Source organism: Rhinatrema bivittatum, chromosome 11 (assembly GCF_901001135.1).
Source record: "Rhinatrema bivittatum chromosome 11, aRhiBiv1.1, whole genome shotgun sequence".
NCBI lineage: Eukaryota > Metazoa > Chordata > Amphibia > Gymnophiona > Rhinatrematidae > Rhinatrema > Rhinatrema bivittatum.
The window spans coordinates 524,141-549,155 of NC_042625.1; the positions used below are offsets into that span (position 1 = coordinate 524,141).

Genomic DNA, 25,015 nt, shown 5'->3' on the forward strand with positions numbered 1-25,015 from the left:
GTGGGAAATGACGGGAGGTCTGTCGAAGGCCTTCCAGAAATGGGTTCTCCTCGGGATCCCCCTGGGTTTCTGAATCCGGAATCGCCAGTTCCCCCAGGCATTGGGAGACCAGATCTGGGAGCTCCTCCCTTGTGAAAAACCGTCTCATGGTTCGGTGGGGTTCTGTCCCCAGGGGGAGTTCTCCTTCTAGAGGTTCGACTTCTTCTTCTGAGATGTCCGTATCCCCCGAAGGCGGGACTACTTGGCAGTAAAGGCCTATGCCTAGGTCTTGAGGGGACTGGAGCATAGGGGTCCTCCTGCGACGTATGTGGTTGGTCCGCCCGGGAATCCGTTTGCATTCGGACAAAGGAGTGAATCCCCTTGAAGAGTTCCACCCAAGAAATAGACGAGGGGTCCACATTGAGTGGCGCTGCTTCCCTAGGAGCCTCCGGCTGAGAGGAAGTCCCGCTGGGGGTTGCTAGCTCCAGGGAGCCCCCTGAAGAGCTAGTCCCTGGCCCTGGGCGAGACTGAGCCTGTGGTGGACCTCCCAGGGCCTCCTCGCATTGTGTGCATAAGGCATCGGCTTCCTGGCTCTGGGCGGCCCTGAGGTGGCATGCTGAGCAGAGGCCTAGGGATTTTACTTCCGTTATTTCGGAGGTGTCGAGGTTGCCTACGCGTACATGTTTCGCTCCAGAGCGCCTGGCCGTGTGCGCGCGTATTTGTGCGCTTAGCCGGGGTTTGTGCGCGTATCTGAGCGCTTAACCCGGGATGTGCACGTGGGTAGTCGAGTGCACGTAGTCCGTGTGACTGGGACTTGCGCGCGCCGCTTATGCATCCAAGGGTTCTTGTGCGTATAACTTACGGGCAGAAGTAGGTTTGTGCGCACAGGTAAATTTTGTGCGCTCGGCCAGGCGGCGATGTGAACGGCGAGATTAAGGCCAAGATGGCGACGGCGACCATGCGGGCAAGATGGCGACTACCTCCGCGTGGGAAGGCCCTTGGAAATGCCGGGGTCTGGCCCTGCTAGGGCGAATCAACCCGGTGGCGCTGGCTTCAGCCGATGGCCTGCGCTCATCCTCAATCCTCGGAGACCGGCACAAGTAAAGATTTCTACTTTACCTTATCTTTGGTGCTTCCTGGTCTCGACCCGGGCGGTCTCTGGCTGCGGGGGGAGAGGGCAACTACCTTCACCGCCGCTTTTGAGGGTGCACCCACTGCCTCTCAGCTGCGCCCGAATTCCTCTCGCTCGAGGGCTGTAAGTCCTCGCCGCGATTCGGCCGCCGGACCGAGGCTGCCTCTATGCCACGCCCGATCCTTAGGGGGCTAGGTCCCGCCGCGATTCGGCTGCCGGACCGAGGCTCACCTCCGAGGGATCACGGAAATCACCTCGGGAATCTCGACTGGGGGAGGGACCCGAGGGTATCACCGCAGGAGAGCGGGGCTCGTCTTCAGTAGAATTTTCTTCTTTAAATTTGGTTCCAACGCTCTGAGACCGTGCAGATAGCTCCTAACTGCTATGGAGACGGAAAATACTGAGGATCTGCACTTCCTGCAGGGGTATATGTACTAGGGGCTGACGTCAGATTGAAATCTGATCCATCTCCAACTGCTAGCACGAGTACACTATACCCATTGGTTCTGAGTCCATCTGCTACACGCTAGGAAATAAAATGTTATAGTACTTCATCAATACATTGAGACTACACCCTTGAGTATTGTGTGCAGTTCTGGTTGTCCCAACTCAAAAAAAGAAAATAAAAACAGAACCAGGGCAACAAAAATGAAGGGGAGGTGGAATGGCTCCCCTGTGAAAGAAAGCTAAGCAGGTTAGGGCTCTTCAGCTTGCAGAACAGATGAATGAGGAGTGATACGATAAATGTTTATAAAATCATGAAAGGGAGAAACAGGTAAATAAGGAATGACCTGGTTGTTCAACCAAGCTTTCTCTTAATCCTAATCCCAATAACCAAGCTTTGAACTTCATGACGGTTGACATAATTCTCTACTTTATCATCACCAGCAATTATATTCACTTTTCCTCAAAATATTTTGTATTTATTATACTCTCCTTGCTCTTTGTAAGTTATTATTATTATTTATTTTCCAAGTTCAATTTTCCTTGTTCATTCTAAGACATTATTCTATATACTGTCAATTTAATTGTTGTAATGTAAACCGAAGTGATTAGTAACTTTGTTACCAGAACTTCGGTATATAAAACTGTTAAATAAATAAAATAAATACCCTTTCAGATAGTGCTACGGCAATGGAACATTCCATGAAACTGGAGAAATGACTTACCTGATAATTTCATTTTCCTTAGTGTAGACAAATGGACTCAGGACCAATGAGTTATGTGCTCTCCTGCTAGCAGATGGAGATGGGAGTCAGGTTTCAAAGCTGATATCACCCTAGATATATCCCTGCAGTGATCTCAGCCATTCAGTATTCTCTTCAAAAGCCATTGTGGACATACTATTGAAAAACTTGAATATAATTTAATAACTTGATGAAGAACTTGATTAAAAAATTGATTAAAACTGATGACCGTAACTGTACTCAAACATAAGTGCTGAATTCCAACATTATTATAGATGCCCAGATCTACGGATAGGGTAATGGCTTACCCATAACCTCTTTGGGATCGAGATTCATGTGCGACTCCTTGGCACTGTTCATGGGCAGCCGTGGGCGGCATGCTGAGTCCATCTGTCTACAATAAGGAAAACGAAATTATCAGGTAAGTAATTTCTCCATTTCCTACCATGTACAAAAGCTACTCCTGAATGGATCGGGAGGCTGCCTGTGGTCTAGTTAGCACCACCCTCACAAAGGCTGAATCTTCTCTGGTTTGGACATCCAGCGATAGAACCTGGAGAAGGTGCAAGGAAGACCACATTGCTGCTCTTCAGATGTTGATGGGAGACAGTAGCTTAGCTTCTGCCCAGGATACTGCCTGGGCCCTAGTGGGATAAGCTTTAATCTGAAGGGGTAAAGGCTTCCCTGCCTCTACATAAGCTCACGTGATCATTTCCTTGATCCAGCGAGCTATGGTAGCTCGTGAAGCTGCTTCGCCTTGTTTCCTTCCACCATGAAGAACAAACAAGAGGTCCATCTTGCGCACCGGTTCTGTACATTCTAGAAACCGTACTAACAGCCTACAGACATTTAGGTGGCATAGGAGGCGGTAGTTTTCCAAGTCCTTGTGTCTCTCTAGGGACGGTAAGGAAATGGACTGGTTCAGGTGAAACTTCAAAATTACCTTTGGCAAGAAGGAAGGGACGGTGCGAAGCTACAACATTCCTGGAGCCAACCAGAGAAACACCTCCCGACATGACAGTGCCTATAGGTCAGAGATGCGACGAGCCGAGCATATCTCCACTAAGAACACAGTCTTCAGTGTTAACAGGCATAGAGACAGGATGCATAGTGGCCAAAAGGAAGGCCCTGCTAAGAAATCAACTACTAGATTTAGATTCCATAAGGGGACCGGCCACTTTAAGGGTGGCCAGAGGTGTTTAACTCCTTTTAGGAAACTGGCTACATCCGGATGCGTCGACAGGCGGGCTCCATTCACATCGCCTCTGAAACAGGAGAGCACCGCCACCTGGACCTTCAAGGAGTTGAGGGACAATTCTTTGTTCAAGCTGTCCTGTAAAAACTCCAGAACCAGAGGAATTTTGGCTGTCTGAGGGGCAACACTGCGTTCCTTGCACCAGGCCTCAAATAATACATAATACATAATGAAAAAGCAGAATGGCTAACACAGCCCTTCGCGTACACCTCCCAAACAGAAACCTGAGATCAGCCAAAGCACTTCTTACTATTCCATCAATCAAAACAGCAAGACTAACACAAGTAAGAGAGAGAGCACTATCCCTGGCAGGACCCATACTATGGAACACCATGCCCTTGGAGTTAAGATTACAAAGTAACAACAAAACCTTCAGAAAAAATTTAAAAACCTGGCTCTTTAAAGAAGCCTATCAAAAAGAGAAAGTAGAATAGCACCCAGGGGAATGCAGGTACAAACAAAACAATGGAACAACAAACACATAACCAAAACCATTGTGTGTATAATTTTATTTGTGAATTAGTTCAAGTTTCATTTGTAGTTCATTAATAAAGGTTAAAAGTACAATGAGAAAGCTAATCTCGTATCCTAATCTGATACAATGAGAAATGGACATGATTCATTACACTCACCAATTAATATTATTTACAAACTATGTTACCGATCCTTAATGGCACCTGTTTAACGTAAGATACTCTAGCATAATTTTTATGTGCCTTAGTGTAAACCGTTGTGACGGTATCCACTGAACGACAGTATAGAAAAATGTTAAAATAAATAATAAATAAATAAAATAAATACTCATACCCGCACATACTCTAAGGATGATGAGAACTTCCGTGTATGGAGCAAGGTGGTAATTACTGCCGCCAAATATCCCCGCTTCATGAGGCAATCCCTCTCAAGGGCCAAATCATAAGACAAAAATTGAGTTGGATCCTTGTGAAGGACCGGAACTTAGTGGAGCAAGTCCCTGTGCGGTGGGAGGCATAGAGGGGAGTCTCCTCTTATCTGCCTACCATGGGAGTCTGGGCCAATATGGAGCCACTAGAAGGACTAATCCCCTGTGGTGCTCAATCTTGCGAATGACCCTGCCCAGCAGGGAACACGGAAGGAAGGTGTACAGCAAGTCCTCTTCTGGCCAGGTCTGAACCAGGGTGTCGATCCCTAGGGATCACTGATCTCTTCTGCGATTGAAGAATCGGGAGACCTTCGCATTGTGAGATCCGGCTAACAACTGAAAGACTCTGGCTGACGTCAATTTTCCTGGATCCAGACTCTCCCTGCTTAGGACATCTGCTCTGACATTGTCCTTTCCTGCGATGTGGGAGGCAGAGATCATCTGAAGATAGATCTCCTTATAGAATGGGCGGAATTGTATCTCCAGAGACACTTGCTGGCTCTTGGTTCCTCCCTGGCAGTTGATGTAGGCTACCATAGTTGCATAGTCCAAAATCTCGCGGACTGCCTGACCCTGAAGCATGTGGATGAACTGTAGACACACCTCTCTGACTGCTCATGCTTTCAGGCGGTTTATGTTCCAGTGCGCCTCTTCCTTGGTCCAACGCTCCTGGGCCGTCAGTTCCTGACAGTGAGTTTCCCAACCTTGGAGGCTTGTGTCTGTTGTGAGAACTAGCCAGTTCAATGGGGACAGGCCTACACCCCTGCTCAGGTGAGCTTCCTGTAGCCACCACTGGAGCCAAGAATATACTTCCATCGGTAGGTGGAGACGAATTGAATAGTCTTGAGACAGTGGGTTCCAACGTGACAACAGGGAGCGTTGGATTAGGTGCATGTGTGACCTCGCTCATGGTATCACCTCCAGGGTTGACGCCATCAAGCCGAGGACCTGAAGATAGCTCCACACCTGGGGCATATTCAACCGACACAATTGGCCCATCAACTTCCTTATCCGCGAGGAAGACCTTGTTTGATGTCGAACCGGACTCCCAGATATTCTAAGGACTGGGAGGGCTTGAGACTGCTTTTGTCCATGTTCATAACCCAACCAAGTTCCTGAAGCAGGGATGTCACCCTGCTGTTCACCTGGAGACTCTCTTCTAACAACTTCGCCCGGATCAACAACTCATCCAAGTATGGGTGCCGCCGCAACCACCATAATTTTGGAAAATGTTCTGGGGGCAGTGGCCAGGCCAAAGGGCAGTGCCTGGAACTGATAATGGCGGCCCAGCACTGCAAAGCTTAGGAAACGCGGGTGGTCTTGCTGGATTGGAATATGAAGGTAGGCCCTGGAGAGATCCTGGGAGGTTAAGAACTCTTCTGGTTGTACGGCCATTATGATGGAGTGCAGAGTTTCCATGCGGAAATGAGTAACTCGTAGATATCGGTTGACGCTCTTGAGGTCCAGGATGGGGGTGAAAGGAAACCTCCTTCTTGGGTACGATGAAATAGATGGAATAATGCCCTGTATTTCCCTGGTGCATTGGTACTGGAATTATAGCTCTCAACATGAGGAGCCTTATCAAGGTAGATTCCACTGCCAGCTCCTTGTGCTGGGAGTGGCATGGAGAAGTTATGAATATGTCCCAAGAAGTGCTGAGAATCTCCAGCACGTATCCTTCACGTATGATATCCAAGACCCATTTGTCTGACGTGATCTCGACTCACCGCTGGTAGAAGAGGGATAGTCGGCCCCTTATCTCCTTGTTTTGTGGATGGGTCGGCAAAACTTCATTGGGGAGCTCAGGCCGAACCTGAACTAGCCCCTCTCTTGGGATGTCAACTCTGAAAGGCCCGAGACCTTCCCGAGGACTGAGACGTCTTGAAACGTCAAGTTCCTGTAGGGCCGAAAGAGTTGAGAGCTCTTGGACCGATCCCTCATAAGAGAGGGGTACTGCAATCTCTCTCTCTTATCTTCCGAAGCTGAGGCACTGGAGATTCACCCCACTTACTGGCCAGCTTTTCCAGTTCGCTACTGAATAGGAGAGATCCCTTAAAGGGCATCTTTGTGAGGTTTGTCTTAAAGGGCATGTCCGCGGACCAATTTCGCAGCCATAGCTGTAGCTGTCTTCTGACTGCTACCACTGAGTCCACTCCTCTGGCCAAGGTATGGCCTAGTTCAGAGCCTGTGTCAGCTAAAAAGGCAGCGGTGGGCTCCATAGCTTCTCTGGAATGCGCTCCTGAGTCATCTGCCTCTCTCTCAAGAGAGAAGCAGGCTTGAGCAAGCCACCAGGGCACAACAGGAAGCAATCTGTAGTCAGACGCTTGTTTAAGGATGGACTCTAGCCGCCTATCATGCGCATCCTTTAAGGTCACTCCTCCCTCCACTGGGATAGTTGTTCGCTTCGAAACAGTGCAGACCAGAGCATTCACTTTAGGGAAACGCAGGCATTTTCTCACTGCCAGATCCAGTGGGTAGAGCGCTGCCAATGCTCGACCACCTATAAAACTGGTTTCTGGGGCATCCCATTCCAGGTCAATCAACTTCTGGATAGCTTCCAGCATCGGCAAATAGAAAGAGGCTTTCTGAAGAGACACTAGAATGGGATTCTAATTTGGTTCCATCATAGGGTCCGCACCAGGAACTCCCAGAGTCTTACGATCCTGGGAATCCCTAAGAGTTACACTTCCTACAACCAGAATGATGGCCTTCTTAGTAACTGCGGAAACTAAGGAATCCACTTTAGGCAATTTTAAAAGCTCTAAAGCCTCCTCTGGCAATGGATAGTTTCACCATGGCTTTTCCCCACCTTCAAGCCCCTCTCTCAGGAGTGTCCCACTCTATAAACACAAGGGTTTTGAAAGTGCAATGGAATAAGAATGCTTAAGAACATAAGAAATTGCCATGCTGGGTCAGACCAAGGGTCCACCAAGCCCAGCATCCTGTTTCCAACAGACGCCAAACCAGGCCACCAATACCACCAAATACCACCAATACCACCAATACCACCAAACCAGGCCACCAATACCACTCACCAGCACCGCATCATGCCCCCATTCTTTATACCTACAATCCCTTACAATCACAAATCTTCACCTAACAAACCCAGGATTCTAGGCATCCGGCAACAGAGATTGATTCCAATCATGATATCTCCCATCTCCCAAACACTTGGACTAACCCTATTCACGCTCACATTGTTCAACGCACAATCAATCACAAAAAAACTCCACCTTCTCAACGACCACCTGACTGATAACAACCCCGACATTTGTGCCATTACAGAAACATGGCTGAAACCCACGGACACAGTTCTATTGAACCAACTCCCCAACCACCTCTATAACGTACACTCTATCCCCAGAAACAAAAAAAAGGGTGGAGGGATCCTGCTTGCCTCCAAAAAGAGCCTAGGGATCACACCACAACTTTCCACTACAATAAACAATACTGAAATTGCCTTTTTCAATTCGGACCATCTGCAAATAGCCATAGTATACTCACCTCCAGGCACCTTAGATACTGACCCCTCACCAGTAATCGAATTCACTACCAAACACTTCAAACAGGACAAACCAGCTATACTGATGGGTGACTTTAACTTACATGTAAACAGCGCTCGTTTAACCCACAACTGTGACATCCTTCTCACAGCACTAAATCACCTTGGCTTCACCCAGATTATCAAAGATCCCACACACAAAGCGGGTCACACGCTAGACCTGATCTTTCTCAACAATGGCATAACTTCGACCACCAACCCTACTTGTGTCCCGGTCCCATGGTCAGACCATTACTTCATCTCAGCCGAACTTCAAATCAAAGACCAACCTCGTCTTAGCCACCCAGCAACCACCATTCAATACAGGAAACCTTGCTCCATTGACAATCTTAATAAAGTGCTCACCAAAGAACTCGACCGACTGGACCTCACAGACACAGCATCAGCGATCAACTCCTGGATTACGATAACAAACGAGGTCGCAGATCTATCCTGCCCATCCATCACCAAATCTCTGAAACCACCACAAGCCAATAGACACCCTTGGTACACTCCGACTCTAAAAACTCTGAAACAAGAACTTAGGAAAAAGGAAAACAACTGGCGCAAATCTCCATCCACAACCACATTGCTAAACTATAAATCCCTCCTCAACACATACAGATTGGCTATCCTCAAGGCTAAAAAAGACTTTTATGCAAAAAAAATCCATAACTTCGCATTCGACGCCAAAGCCTTATTCTCATTTGTATCATCCCTTACAAAACCCTCTCCACCTATCATCCCAGATGAACAAGCAGCCGACAAAGCATTGGAACTAGCAATTTACTTCGACAACAAGATCACCAACCTCCTCAAGCCAATCGCCAATCTCAACCCAACTATCTCAACCCAACAGCTGACAGCAACAACACCCCAACAGCCGACAGCAACTACACCCCAGAGCACCTCTATCACAACCTCCACTCAACTTCTGACAGCAATACCTCCCAGCACTCCGACACACATCAAAAAATACAGCTTATCAGCATTCGAGACCCCATCATCCCTGGAAATTGAAAACATCCTCAATAAACTTAAACCATCCTCTCACCCACTGGACACCATTCCCTCCAAGCTCTTACTATCTATTCCCAACACCATCTCCAAAGCATTAGCAAACATCATAAACTGCTCTTTAACTCAAGGAAAGGTCCCAGAACAACTGAAAATAGCCATTCTGAAACCATTACTAAAAAAACCCAACTTGCCTACTACAGACCCTGCCAACTTCCGCCCAATAGCCAACCTACCCCTAATCTCAAGAGTAATGGAGAGATTCGTCAATAAGCAACTGGCCGATTACCTGGAGGAGAACAATATACTCTCCCCCTTTCAGTTTGGATTCAGGAAATCACAAAACACAGAAGCTCTACTAACATCACTATCTGACACCATCCTCCTGAACCTAGAAAAAAAACAATCGTACCTCCTCGCTCTTCTCGACTTATCCGCCGCATTCGACACGGTAAATCATGACACCCTCCTCGAGCGGCTATCAGATATAGGAATCCAAGGAGAAGCTCATAGTTGGTTTCAATCATTCCTAGAAAATAGATCCTACAAAGTCAAGATAAATAACATAGAATCACCTCCTATCAAATCAAGCAGAGGAGTACCTCAAGGTTCATCGCTCTCCCCTACCCTATTTAACATTTACCTGCTTCCACTCTGCCACCTACTCTCCAGTCTCAAGCTAAAGCACTATATTTTCGCTGATGACATTCAGATAATTCTTCCCATCACAGAATCACTCCAAAAAACCTGGGCTCATTGGAACAACTGCTTACTATCCATCAATTCCCTGCTATCCAGCCTCAACCTTATACTCAACAAAAATAAAACAGAAATCCTCATCATCTCTCCTGACGAAAACCACACACTCTTCAACATCCAAAGCTCAACACAATCCACAATACCACCCTTAAACCACTCACCTTCAGTCAGAGACTTAGGGGTGCGCATCGACGATCAATTCAACCTTAAATCTTTCATTCACAACACAACCAAAGAATGTTACTTCAAACTCCAAGTGTTAAAAAATCTGAAACCACTCCTTCACTTCAACGACTTCCGCTTAGTAGTCCAGTCCATAATTCTGTCCAAGTTAGACTACTGCAATTCTCTTCTGCTAGGTCTTCCGTTTTCGTCCATAAAACCCTTACAGATGGTACAAAACGCTGCAGCGAGGCTACTCACCAACACCAACAAAAGAGCCCACATCACTCCAATTCTGTTCTACCTCCACTGGCTTCCCATAAAAGCTAGAATCACCTTCAAGACATTATCAATGATCCACAAGGATATTATGGGAAGCGCTCACCTAAATCTTACCTCGCAACTCCGCCTTCACACATCAAAAAGACCCATCAGATATAATTATAAAGGTTCTTTATATGCTCCCCCGATTAAAACTTCGCTAGCAAAACGAGCACTCTCCACTGCTGGGCCCTCCCTATGGAACTCATTACCGCCAGATCTTCGTCTTGAAACCTGCCATCTTACCTTCAAGAAAAACCTCAAAACGTGGCTCTTCCGACAAGCCTATTCGGAATCGCAGAAACAATTCGACACAGGTCAAAGAGCAAAATAGCACAATATAAAGTCCACTACCGACTTTATACACTTAGGACCTTCAGGACCTTTTCTGGACAGTCCACCCACCTGCTATGAAAAACCATCTCTTGAAGCATCAGCTTTATAGCTCATGCTCTTCCCATAGTTATTTTATTTTATATATCTTTTTTACGTTTAATATTTTATATTTATTGATCTATGTTCTTTTGTTCAATAATTTGTTGATTGTTTAATGTTATGCTGCACATTCTCTGTTCAATACTTTGTCTATTGTTTAATGTACTCCCTTTACCTTTACCATGTTTAATGTAACGCCTTACCGGCGACAGTTTTGTTATATGGAAACCGACTTGATTTGATATGTATATCGAGAATGTCGGTATATAAAAACCCTAAATAAATAAATAAATAAATAAAGAACCTGGCAATTACCCAAACACTAAGATGATCCCATGCTACTGATGCAATTAATAGCAGTGGCTATTCCCTAAGTAAACTTGATTAATAGCCATTAATGGACTTCTCCTCCAAGAACTTATCCAAACCTTTTTTGAACCCAGCTACACTAATTGCACTAACCACATCCTCTGGCAACAAATTCCAGAGCTTTATTGTGCGTTGAGTGAAAAAGAATTTTCTCCGATTAGTCTTAAATGTGCTACTTGCTAACTTCATGGAATGCTCCCTAGTCTTTCTATTATCCAAAAGTGTAAATAACCGATTCACATCTACTCATTCAAGACCTCTCATGATCTTAAAGACCTCTATCATATCCCCCCCTCAGCAGTCTCTTCTCCAAGCTGAACAGGCCTAAACTCTTCAGCCTTTCCTCATAGGGGAGCTATTCCATCCCCTTTATCATTTTGGTTGCCCTTCTCTGTACCTTTTCCATCGCAACTATATATTTTTTGACCTTGAAGAGTCTCCATGATGGATCTTTGCTTTCATGATCTGATTCCACTACTGACTCCTTCCATCCCCCAGGTTCCTTTAGGACCTGAGAAATCATAATGTACAATTACTCTTTACAGAAAAGTCAGACCATTGTAAGTTCATCCCCTTCTACCACCAGGATCTCCCTCTCTTCCAGGGGATCCTTGTCCTCATCCTTAGACTCAGGTAGGTCCGGCAAGGAATCTTCACAGCCATCTTCCCCCGAACCTTCAGAATCCCAATCTGTCTCTGGATTGGGTATCCATTTCCTCTTGTTGGGGTGAGACGGGACCCTGAACTCTCCACAAGGGGTTACTTTCCATGCCTTAGATAACCATATGTTCCCATGGGGGCAGGATGTTTAGCTCCTTTCCTGGCTAGGAATGCCTTGTGCATTAATAGCAAAACTCGATGGAAAATGCTTCCTCTGAATCGGATTCTCCATCAGGAGAATCCAAAGCTTCTCCCAGGCACTATCAGAGGCTTCCATTGCAGGGGACAAAGATGAGGGAAAAGTAGCTTGATGTCTTCACGATCTCCTGCAAATGACTGCAGTTCCCGTGCTGCAGAGCAACCCAGCATTGCTAGAATCTGCAGCCTGTGATACTGGTTTCTTCTTTATGTCAGCAGCAGCATTTACAGCACCTGAACTGCTTTCTCTATTGCTGACAGGCCAGAAGCATTAAGTCTGGCCTTTTTATCACCACAAACTCTGCAGCGTTTCCTGTGCTTAGCAGAAGCCACCATTTTAACCCTCACACAGGAAAAACCGACCACAGCATTGGGAACCTGCACTGTCCACAGTCCCCAAATAGGCTTACAAGGTACCTGGCAGCTATCTCATGACTCGTGCCTATCTTCCGACTCACCTCCTCTCTCCACCACTGACAATCATTGCAGCAATCAGAGGCACCCACACAACCGGGGCTGAGACAATTGATTGGTCCTGCTAGTTTCTTTTTAATTTATTTTTTAATATTTTTAACAGAACAGAAGCAGACAAACTAAATAAAAAGGCAATATTTTCCTGAAAATGATGTCCCACCAGGGCAGGGAGGCCAAGGCAGAGGGAGCCAGACCACTGGCAATCAAAATCCTCCACCAGAATAGGGTTAAGCCAACCAAGGGCCACCACCTCCCTGTTCACCCCTACTCACCAGGGGGATGGCCCCAAGAAAGGGCCCAATACCCTTGGGAGCAATTTGGTCCTCTCCCATGACTGCAGGTTTTACACCTCCACCATCTGCTGGAGACAAAGAATACTGAGCGACTGCAGGTGGCATACTGTACCACTTCTGCAGGTGGCATACTGTACCACTTCTGCAGGTACCATACTGTACCACTTCTGTCTCCATCTGCTTGTAGGGAAGAAAAAGCCATGTATCTAGACTGATTTGGGGGATGACAACTAAACAATTTTTCCTTTGCAAATTGTTAAAAGTCAAATGCAATTCAGGTTTGGAAGGTTGGAAAGGGATGGGAGAAAAAAGTGTTTCACAAAGGAACAAATGCAAGATATGGATCAAAGGCTCAGGCAACATGTCATAGTAGGTCATGTATGGAGTTGATGGCAGGGAAAGCAGAGTCCAAGCTCAAACACACCTAGGGAAACACCTAAGGTGATTACAACAACCTCATTGTCTGTGACTTATACAAGAATCTCATGAAAATGAATGTGCATCCAGGACTGTAAAATATTTCAACTAACATGACACAGACATGTAGTGCAGCAGAAAGACTGCAGTGTCTCTAGAGTATTAATTCTTTTAAATAAAGGACTGCCCACATGATTCATGCTGTGGCGCTTTGGCATAAGGGACCAGAGATTGGATCCATCTGTTAGAGGCTAGTTGGGCCTAGATGTATCAGGGAGATGGTGTGCGCAGGCCTGCGGAGGGAAGGAAGATGGTTGCTGCTACTGTGGCAACCTCATTCTGACCACTGAGCAGTGCAGAGGGTACACGTCAGAGGAAGTGCCCCCTCCAGCTCTCAGGCCATCCATCTGGGGACTTTGGAAGAAACAAAATAAAATAAATACAATGGAATTCTATTATACAACCAGCTCAATATAATCAACTGAAAATATGCATCTCAGAAAAGATACTACTAGCTAATGAAATGGAGCCAAGGTGAGGGATTCTATTGGGATTGCCATACTCACCTGGAGATTGTTGAGCGGATCCATTTTCATGACAGACCCTACAGTGCTGAGAGGGAGGGAAACCTCCACTGTCTGATTAGGAGCGAGAGGGGCATGGATTTGGAGAGGAGCTGCTGGTGCCAAGCCAAAACTGTTAGAGGAGAGAGAGAGAAAAAGCATAAAAAGTTTAAAAAAAAAAAGTCATGTCATCACTGAGACTGATGTTACAGCTTTTGGACATTAAAGTGGCAATAATAAAATATTTTTATATGGGCAAATAACGCTGTCTGAATACTGCCCCTTCGTAAGTGCTGTTTATAGCAGATGCATTTTTTTTTCATATTTAAACATTGATAACCAAGAAAAGAAAACTTATTAAGAAAAGAATAAGAAATAAACCATAATTGTAATACAAAAGGCAGAATACACAAAAGTTCACAATATTTGAAGGAGGCGGGTCAAAAATCAAGGAAAATTTGAAAGAAAGACAAGAAATAAATGAAGCAGCTTGTTGAATTACCAGTCCATAATTGTTAGAGATAGATATCCAGACGTGTGCCCAAGAAAAAGAATAAAGTAAGGATTTATTCATTCACTGAAAGAGCCTTATCAGAAAGGAAAGCGGTCAATTGAGCAGGTTTGAAGAAAATATATTTGACAATACGATATTTAACTAAACACTTAGCAGGTTATTTTAAATAGAACATTGCACCAATCCGTAGTACTTGAAATTTTAACAAAAGAAACTGCCTACGTCTCAATTGAGTAGCATGGGCTACATCAGGGAAAATACGGATTTTACAATGAAAAAACTCCTCTTTGTGTTTGAAAAATAATTTCATAATCCAATCCTTGTCTGCTTCCAAAATAAAATTAACAATCAGAGTGGCCACATGGACCTGGACTTCGCCCATGTCGTCAAGGAAAGCCATAGGATTCAAAATATCTAAAGGAATAGATGAAACTATATCCCCCCCCAGCTAAAGTTGAAGAATTTTCCATACAAGAAGCCAGTATCTAAGCACGAGCAACTGGAGGAAGAGTTTCCACTGGGATCTTCAAAGTCTCAATCAAATACTTTCAAAATATTTCTTTAGGCGATATTGAATCAATTTTGGGAAAATTACCGTATTTTTCGCTTCATAAGACGCACCTGACCATAAGACGCATCTAGGATGCAGAAGGGGAAAATTAAAAAAAACAAAAATTTGTGCTAAACCGGCTCTGTCCCCGGGCGTCTGAACATCATATGGAGCAAATTAGGGGAGTGCATAACATTTTTTTTCTCCCCATTTTGTTTTTGGGTCTGGGGAGGGCCATTTCGGTCCACTCCCCAGATCTCTTTCTGTGGGAAACCCCCCCTTGCAAAAAAAAAAAAAAACAAAACCTATCCCAACCCTTTAAATTAATTAACAACCCCCCACCCTCCTGACCCCCCCCCAAAACCTGCCAAATTAATTTACTACAACCTCCCCACCCTCCTGACCCCCCCCCAAAGACCTGCCAAAAGTCCCTGGTGGTCTAGCGGGGATCCGGGAGTGATCTCCTGGACTTGGGCAGTCGGCTGCCAGTAATCAAAATGGCGCAGACGACCCTTTGTCCTTACTATGTCACTGGGGCCGACCAATGGCAACAGTAGCCCCTGTGACATAGTAAGGGCAAAGGGACTTTTGGCAGGTCTTGGGTGGGGTCAGGAGGGTGGGGGGGGGGGGGGTTTGTTAGATTTTTAGGGTTTTTTTTATATTCGCTCCATAAGGCGCACAGACATTTTCCCCCCACTTTTGGGGGGAAAAAGTGCATCTTATGGAGCGAAAAATATGGTAATCAAGTGAAGATTCTTAGCTTTAGTAATGTTCTCAAGAAATTCAAGTTTCCTATGAATAGAAGTATTGTCTTTTATTAAGGCAGTAACGTGTTTGTAACTGTTCTACTTTTTGCTCTGCTACCTTCATTTTCTTAGAGTATTCGGCCAAAGCTTTCTCTTGGGCCATGAGATGCTGATTTACATCTCTAACATTGGTAGCAACCTCAGAGATATGTGAAGACAAAGTTCTCCCCAAACCGTCAATAGCCGACCAAATGGAAGAGAGAAAACATACTCTGAAGTCGTACCCAAAACAGGCAACAAAGGAACACCTTCCTGAAGAGTAGTAAATTTTTGGACATCTGAATGGGGAAGCTGAAACTAACCGCGCTTCAGAATGTCGTCATCCTCAGTCAAAAATGCTGGAGCACTTCTCTCCTCCGGACTTAGCGAGACCATCCTGGCTATCCCACCGCAAGGCAAACTCAGGGAGGAATCGGGCTGGGAACTCTCCCGGACGACGAAGCAATTGATAGTTCCTTGTGTAGGAATATTGAATGGCTCAGTTAGCTAGGTTTTAATTTTCCCTTTCCACTTCACCATAATGGAGAAAGAGGAACCAAAAAAGTATCAAATAAAGCATGAAAATGGGAATTAACTCAAGATATCAACAAGCTGCTATCATCTTGCTCTGCCTCTCGACCAGCACACACATTTTTACCCGCATGAAACATGTAGGGAACGCATATAGGGGCAGGACTTTGGGAATGCTTTCCAAAAGATTTGAAGGGTGTGAGATTTTGTGGGTGAGGATGTTTTTTATGGGGAATATAGTGTAGTTACATGTCTGGGTGCAGGTAATATCTGCAGGCCTGGATGTGTCTCAGGTGTGTGTGTGTGTATTTATTTATTTATTTATTTATTTAAAAAGTATTTATATACCGTATTTGGGTGGATAGAGGGGTTGTGGAATGTGTCTTATTTTCGGAGTATGGCTGTGTTTGTAGGTAGCAGGTATGAGTGGGTAGGGAAGTTGTATGTATATGTGTGGGTGGGTGGGTGGGTGTTTTGAGGGTATGGGTGAGTGTGTGTGTGTACATGTGGAAAGTTGTAAAGGAAAATTGGTTCTTACCTGCTAATTTTCATTCCTGTAGTACCAAGGATCAGTCCAGACCGCTGGATTATGCCTCCCTTCCAGCAGATGGAGTCAGAGAAAAAGCTGAAAGGCACCCCTGATAACCCAATGTGCCACCTGCGATCCTTCAGTATAATCAATATCAAAGCAGAATGAAGTAAATTTAACAACCAATGACTAGATCAAGAGAATTTATCTAAAGCATAAGTTGTGAAAACTACTTACATGAAAAGAGTACTGAGTGAGATGCTTTTATATATAAGCTTGTCTTAAATTCTTCAGAGCCGTAGAAACACCGCAGGAAAAAAAAAAATCAATCGAGCAGACTCTCCGGAACACTATACCCCTGGGTGGGTGTCTGGACTGATCCTTGGTACTACAGGAATGAAAATTAGCAGGTAAGAACCAAATTTTCCTTTCCCTGTATGTACCAGGATCAGTCCAGACTGCTGGGATGTACCCAAGCTGCCCTAAATGGGGAAGGACACAGAGTCCCACTCGAAGCACACTGCTGCCAAAAGAATCGACATCTGGAGCCTGGACGTCTACACGGTAATGCTTAGAAAAAGTGTGTAAAGATTTCCAAGTAGCTGCCCTGCAAATCTCCTGCGGCGAAACACATTGGCTCTCTGCCCAAAATGCCGCCTGAGATCTGAGCGAATGAGCCTTAAGCCCATCTGGCACTTATGTATGTCGAAGCAATAGTGTCCTTCAACCATCAGGCAATAGTAGTCTTGGAAGCCTTACATCCTTTCTTAGGACCGCTCCATAAGACAAAAAGATGGTCTTACAATCGAAAAGCATTAGTCACTTAAAAGTACCGCAGAAGAATCCGGCGGACGTCTAATCTTCTCAAATCATTAGCCTGAGGAGAATTCCGATCCAAATCTGGGAAAGCCGGTAACTCAACTGACTGATTTACATGAAACGCTGATACCACCTTCGGCAGAAAAGAAGGCACTGCCCTAAGCGAAATCCAAGAGTCCGAGATCCGCAAAAACGGCTCTCTGCAGGACAACGCTTGGATCTCAGATATTCGTCGGGCCGAACAGATAGCTACGAGGAACACCGCCTTGAGTGTTAAATCTTTCAACGTAGCCTGCTTGATAGGCTCAAAGGGAGGACCGCAGAGCCCACGGAGAACCAAATTCAAACTCCACGAAGGACAGAATGCACGTACCGGCGGGTGTAAATGCTTGCCCCTTTCAAAAAACGCGCCACATCAGGATGTCCTGCAAGGGATGTACCATCAACTTTTCCTCCTAAACAGCCTAACGCCGCTACCTGAACCCGCTACCTGCAAGAATGCGCACAATCTAGGCCTGGCACGGGGACACCTTCAACCCACTGCACGAAGAATCGAAAACCTTCCATACCCGAACATAGGTAAGTGACGTAGAGGTCTTTTGCGCGCATAATAGAGTGGTAATAACCGCCTCCGGATAACCTTTCTTTCTCAACTGCCTCCTCTCATAAGCCAAGCCACTAGACAAAAGCAAGCCGCCTGATCGAAAAATACTGGACCCTGTCAAAGCAAATTCGGTAGATGACCGAGACGCAAGGAACAGTCTATCGCCAAGTTGATCAGGTCTGCAAACCACAATCTCTGTGGCCACTCCGGAACTACGAGAATAACCGGCCCCTGGTGGGACTCTATTTGCCTTTAAGACTTTCCCCACCAACGGCCAAGGAGGAAACACATATAGAAACATAGAAATGACAGCAGAAGAAGAACAAACGGCCCATCCAGACTGCCCAGCAAGCTTTGCACATTTTTTTTCTCATACTTATCTGTTACTCTTGGCTCTTAGTAACCATAGAGGAGTGCGTTGTGGGGCCACGGAAGGACCAGGGCATCTATTCCTTCTGCCCTGTGCTCTCTTCTTTTTTTTTTGATTGACAATTTTTATTGGTCTTCACATGTAAAATATACAAACAGTGAGACACTAGACTATATTAAATGCAATATTAAACCCCCACCCAGCCCCCACCCCCGACAGAGTACTGCAATCAAGAATATATAAACTGGAGTACATATAATACAGTCTTATTCTTAGACCACTGTGGCGAGCAGGTTATACATTAACAAGTTGTCTCTCATATAAAATACATGCACATAGACTATATGACAGTTGATTCCTCCATGTCAGATAAGGATCACATATTCTATAATATTTAGGCAAAGTATGATTTTTAATCGCAGTTAGCTTATAAAGATAGCAGTTATGGTCAAGTCAGGCTACCATTGCTTCCCTGGTAGGGAGGTCTGGTCGCTTCCAAAACAGAGCTAGCTCATACCTGGCTGCAAGGATGATTTGGTGTGTGAGAAACCATTGATAGTGAGGGACTGGTGGAGACACATTCAGTAAAACATGCTCAGGAGCTAGGGGAACCTCTAAGCCTAGAATACCTGCAACCAATTTTTGGGTGTCTTCCCAAAACATGTTCACCTTTCGACAAGTCCACCACATATGAAAGTAAGTGCCAGTCCCCCCACACTTTTTCCAACAATCGGCACTAAACGTTGGTACAATCTTCTGTATCCGAACAGGCGTCAAGTACCATCGCATTAATACTTTATACCCATTTTCTGTTAATGTGGCCGAAATTGAGCTGCCTTTTGTGTTTTGAAAGATTAATTCCCAGGTCTCTGGTGAGATATGTTTGCCCAAGTCACGTTCCCAAGCCTTCTCATATGGGGCCGGGAGCCTCACAGCATTACCCAGGAAGCCATAAAGATTAGAAATAATGCCAGACTGACTGTCTGCTTTATTACACCAATGTTCCAGTATTGTTTTCCCCTTCCGAAGCTCAACCCCCACATTCTCTGACAGTAGAAAATGTCGGAGTTGCAAATACAAGAATATATCTTGCGCACGTAACTGCCACTTCTCCCGAAGCTCTGGAAAGGTGAGAAATCCCTGAGAGCCCCAGTCATGCTCAAATTGAGCAATTACCCTACTGAGCAATGAGTGATAGTGTGAAAGTGCTTGTCCCGCTGCAAATTTTATATTATAGTTAAGGGTGGTACTATAGAAATAACGGCGAGTGCCAACAAAATGCACCCTCCATTTCTCCCATGTATTTAAAGTCGTCTTTGTGGTAGGGGCAATTTCACCATCTCTCAGCCAGGTGTCCCTAGGCTGCCAAAGCATGGCCCACAATGGCATTCGCCCCACTATATCTTTACCCAAAGCGGCTGGTCGTACATTTTATGCCAGATAATTATGGCCCTTAACTGAGCGACCGCCCAATATTTATTTTATTTATTTATTTTTATTTAAAAGTTTTTATATACCGCACTAGGGGTAGTGGTCTATCCATCTTAGCGGTTTACATATAAAAACATACATAATATCAAAAGACATACAGTAAAATACAGTACATTACAGTTACTTTACAACTGGTTATCAGTGTCTCAAGCATTGTAAGAAGCAGAGGTGGGATGTTCATTCAGATATACCACTGTAGGTTGGGGATTCCCAAGCCCCCCCTACTAGTAGGTTGAAACATTACTGCCCTTCGAATCCGAGGTGGCTTCCGCTTCCAAATATAGTTAAAAACACGTCTTTGCCAACACTTCAGCATGTTATTGGGGATAGATATAGGAAGTGACTGGAATAGATACAAAAGCCGTGGTAAGAGATTCATTTTTACCGCAGCTATCCGCCCCAACCATGAGAGGGAGAGGCCAGACCAAATGTCCAATTCCTTAGAGAGTGTTTGCCAGAGGGGTTTACAGTTCAATTTCAGGAGGTCCCCATAATTCTTGCCAATACGTATACCCAAGTTTTTAATGTGATGTGCCACCCACTTAAAGGGAAGTTTGGACTGCAAACGCGCCCTCTGTTTGTCTCCTAAAGTTAAATTGAGCACTTCAGATTTTTCGAGATTTAATCTGAATCCGGAGACTTTACTAAAGTCTTGCAGCACTGCAATTGTCCCCGGGAGTGAAAGATCTGGCTTAGTGAGGGTAAATAGGACATCATCCGCAAACTTATCTATTTTGTGCTCTGACGATCCCAAGTGAACCCCATGAATATCACCTGAGGCACGTATATGATGAGCTAAGGGTTCTAAAAAAAGGGCAAAAAGAAGTGTACCTCGCTGGATGGGCAGAGGTTCCAAGTATATACCATTAACCTTTACCCTCGCTTGGGGTTGGGCATATAAATTGTGCAACCATGCCAAAAAAGAGTCACCAAAGTTCATTTTCCTCAAGACACTGAAAAGATATGGCCAGTGGACCATATCAAAGGCCTTCTCAGCATCTATAGACAATAATACTGCTGGGGTCCCCTGCCTCTGTACCGACCAGATGAGGTTCACTACCTTCCTGACATTGTCTGCCGTCATACGGCCCGGTAAGAACCCTGTCTGGTCCAGATGTACTAGTTTGGTCATGACCCTCTTTAGTCTATTTGCAAGGATCTTAGCAAAAATCTTTAGGTCAATATTGATCAAGGAGATAGGTCTGTATGATACACACACAGCCGGGTCCCGTCCCAGCTTGGCCAGTATAGAAATTTCAGCTACATTGGCACTAATCGTAAGAGGATTTCCAGACTTCAATGAGTTGAACCATTCCTGCAATAAGGGAATGATTAGGGTGGCGAATATTTTGTAGAATAGGGCTGTGTACCCGTCAAGCCCGGGTGCCTTGTTGACTTTTAACCCCTTAATCACCTGTACTATTTCCTGTTCCATAATATCTTTATCAAAAAACTGCCTTTCAAGATCAGATATTCCAGGGAGAGTTATGTCCTGCAGATACTGGTCAATACGATCAGTTAGAATCAGGGGATCTGCAGTATAAAGGGCCCTGTAGAATTCCATGAATCTTTGCCGCATATCCTCCGGCTTAGTGAGCAAAGTGCCCCTTTCTGATTTAATTTGTGTAATTTTCTGCTGGACTACTCGTTTGTGCAAGCATCGAGCCAAACAGCGACCCACCTTATTTCCACCTTCAAATCGTTCCTGTTGTAGCCTCTGCAGTTGGAAAGCTATAGTTTCTAACTCGAGACGAGAGTTCAGATCTAGCCCGCAGGAGCTTAGCATAACAGGTCTTATTCAAGGTTTGTTTATGGATTCGTTCCAGATCCAGGATCTCTAGCCAGAGCTGCTGTTTGTGTAGCCTAATCTTTTTCACATAGGCCGCCCTTCCTATTAATCGACCCCTAATTACTGCTTTAAGGCCTTCCCAAACTATTGAAGGGTTAATGTCATCCTGTACATTAAAATTAATATATTCTTTAATTTCCCCTTCCAGTTGCGAACAGTAATGTTCGTCCCCCAATAACAAGTTAAGAGTCCAGAAGCGCCCCCCCTTTTGTTTGGTAGAACCATACAAGATAAGCTCGACTGGGGCATGATCAGACCATGTGATCGGATGAATATCAGCCTTGCAATATTGTGGTAACAAACATTTATCTAAAAGGAAAAAGTCCAACCTAGAATAGGTCTGGTGGGGTTTAGAAAAAGAGGTATAATTTCGGCTATGGGGGTACTGGAACCTCCAGACATCTATAAGATTCCATTTTTTCATTAGTTTCTTTACCTACGCTCTGGCTGTACCTGCGCCCTAGCTACTACCCTTAGTGTTGTCTACCCTGGGATCCAGCATCAAATTAAAGTCACCAACTAATACCAAATGGCCTTCAACCGCCTGCTGTAGGTAGTGACCCAATGCAGTGTAAAAGATAGGTTGACCCTGCACTGGTGCATAGACATTAACCAGGGTATACGTAACACCTTCAAGCTGAAATTGTACCATGACATATCGCCCCTCTGGATCAGAAAAATGTTGTTGTATAACACCCTGAAAATCCTTGTGCAGCAGAATAGCCACACCTGTATAGCTATCCTGACTGGTGGCCGCTGCAAAATATTGTGTAGGGTACAGGGACCACTGTAGAAGGGATTCATAGCGTTTCTGCAAATGCATCTCTTGTAATAATATAATAGCTGCCCCTGAGCGGAGAATGTCAGCGCGCAGAAACTGGCGTTTCCTTGGGCTATTAAGCCCTTTAACATTCAGGGACAGCATAGATAATTGCTCAATCATAATTTAAACATAAATTAAAAAGGGATCGAAAGAAGGTCAAAAATACATGGAGACTTTCATAAAAGAACCTGCCAGCTCGCATATTCTGTGGAGCAAAATTAGTTAGTACTGATCTCAGTCCATTTCCCCAAACCCTAATATGTGCGCTATGTTGCCATAGCCAAGCTGCCCACGCAGCCAGAGGGGAGAGCTATGAAAGTACTGAAACATGTACCCCTACCCCCGAGCCTCACAACCACTCTTAATGCATATGAAAAACATTTTTCAACCCCTAGTAGAACTGTGAAACAAGAGCTGTTCCCATGGAAACCAAGTTCTGTGACCTGAAACAAAAAGAACTGTCACAGCACAAAAAATATCCTCCCTGCAGACAAAGAGGTCACCAGCACAATGTGCCACCAATCTCAGTCCTAAAGAACAAATTAAGGACTTCACATATCCTTAGCTGTTGGCTTTGCCCATTATAAAGTCACCGGCTTGACGCTGAAGCAGCTTGCTGTTTTTCCCCACTCGCTGCCATCGTGGCATCACCAGCCATCCCGCAGTAGGTGCCCTGGTCGGCTGTCTAGGCTTCTGGATCATAAAGCCGGCTTCTATCAATATACGTTCTGCTTCCTCTGCCTTTTGAACCGGGGATGTAACTCCCTGTATGGTCAGCGCCAGACCAAAAGGAAACAGCCATCTATATCTGATCCCCTCCTTCTGCATTACAGCAGTGGCGTCTTTAAATTCTGCTCTTTTTTTCAGTGTCAAGGGGGAAAGATCTGATAATATGGAAATGGAGTGATTTTCCCACAACCAGCTTTGTTGCTTATGGGCAATTGCAAGCACTTGCTCCTTAACTGGAAATCTATGAAAACAGGCTAATCTATCCCGAGGGCGATCACCAATTCTGGGGCACAAGGTGCGGTGCGCCCTCTCCAGCAAAATTTCCTGTGAACTCTGTCCCGGACTAGTTGTATCTGCCTGTAACAATATGAAGCCACATATGTTTACCACTTCTACTGCATCTTTATATTCCTCTGTTTCTGGCACTCCTCTGATTCTTAAATTGTTTCTGCGCCCCCTATTCTCTAGATCCTCCACTTTTAGAAAGAGAGCAGAATTTTCCTGTTGTAGTTCAGCCATGTGGCTATCCACTACATCCTGTCTCATATCACACTCATCCACTCTCCTGCCAAGGCTAGAGATTTCTTCTTTCATGTCCGTTATTAATTCTCTCATTTCTTGTTTAAAAGCAGACATTTCAGTTCTTATTTTTCTAAACCATGTTCTAAACTCCTCCCGAGAGGGAATGCCACCCACCTCCAACTCTGGGGCCTCCACAGCTGCACCAGACGCCATGTGCTCCACTCCCTGGCTCACTGCTGCACTAGGCCCTGGATCGTCCTCCCCGGGTTTGTAGGAGAACTGCCTGAGATCGGGAATCTTTTTTTAAGCGATCTGAGACATGATGGCATCCGAATTACAGATCACTATTTTTTGTGGAGTTTCGCAGGGTTAGCAAGCTGTCTGTCTTAATTGCAGCTCGGGGGAGAACGGAGATCCACGTTCAAGCAGCCATCTTCCGCGGTGCCTGTGCTCTCTTCTGCGACTGAAGAAACGAGCTGCTGTTGGGTTCAGCCGAGTTGCCATCAAATCCAGACAGGGGACCCTCCACCAGCGAATCAAGAGCTGCATCGCCTCCTCGGACAACTCCCACTCTCTGGGATCTAGTCGCTGTAGACTGAGAAAATCTGCCTGGACATTGTCCACTCCGGCTAAGTGGTGGGACGCCGCCAACCGGGTCAGATTGCGCTCCGCCCAGACCATCAACTTGTCTGCCTCGGCTGCCACCAGCCACGGTCTTCGCATTGTCAGACAGAACCCTTACCGAATATGCTGCACGAGCGAGAGAAAAAACGGCGCAGCGCTAGATGAACCGCCCTGGTCTCCAACCGATTTATAGACCACTTGGACTCCTAAGCTGTCCATTGACCTTGCGCCGATCGTGACTGACAGACTGCCCCCCAACCGGAAAGGCTGGCATCCATTGTCACAATCATCCACTGGGGATTCTCGAGGTTCATGCCCTGTTGCAAGTGATCGGGAATCAACCACCATTCCAGACTGGTCTTGGCTGGATCCAGGAGGGGCAAGGGCAAGTGGAACTTGGGGTTCCAACGGGAAAGCCACGCCCTCTGCAAAAGTCTCATATGAGCAAATGCCCAGGGAACCAACTCCAGAGTAGACGCCATAGAACCAAGAACTTGTAAATAATCCCATACCTTGGGCAAAGGAAGGGCCAAAAGACGTCAAACCTGAGACAGTTTGCCCATCCTCTCCCGAGTTAGGAAAACTTTGCCCACAGCTGTGTTGAAACACGCT

At 45.5% G+C, this 25,015-nt stretch overlaps 1 protein-coding gene across 4 annotated transcripts in view; it reads right to left on the minus strand.

Moving 5' to 3' along the window:
- The window catches only part of AP1B1 (adaptor related protein complex 1 subunit beta 1), a 392,478-nt gene that overhangs the window by 129,965 nt on the left and 237,498 nt on the right, over positions 1–25,015 (minus strand). For all 4 annotated transcript variants that reach the window (XM_029571861.1, XM_029571859.1, XM_029571858.1 and 1 more), the window contains one exon: positions 13,667–13,796. In XM_029571861.1, the coding sequence (XP_029427721.1) occupies positions 13,667–13,796 (130 nt within the window). The remainder of the gene's footprint in view (positions 1–13,666; positions 13,797–25,015) is intronic.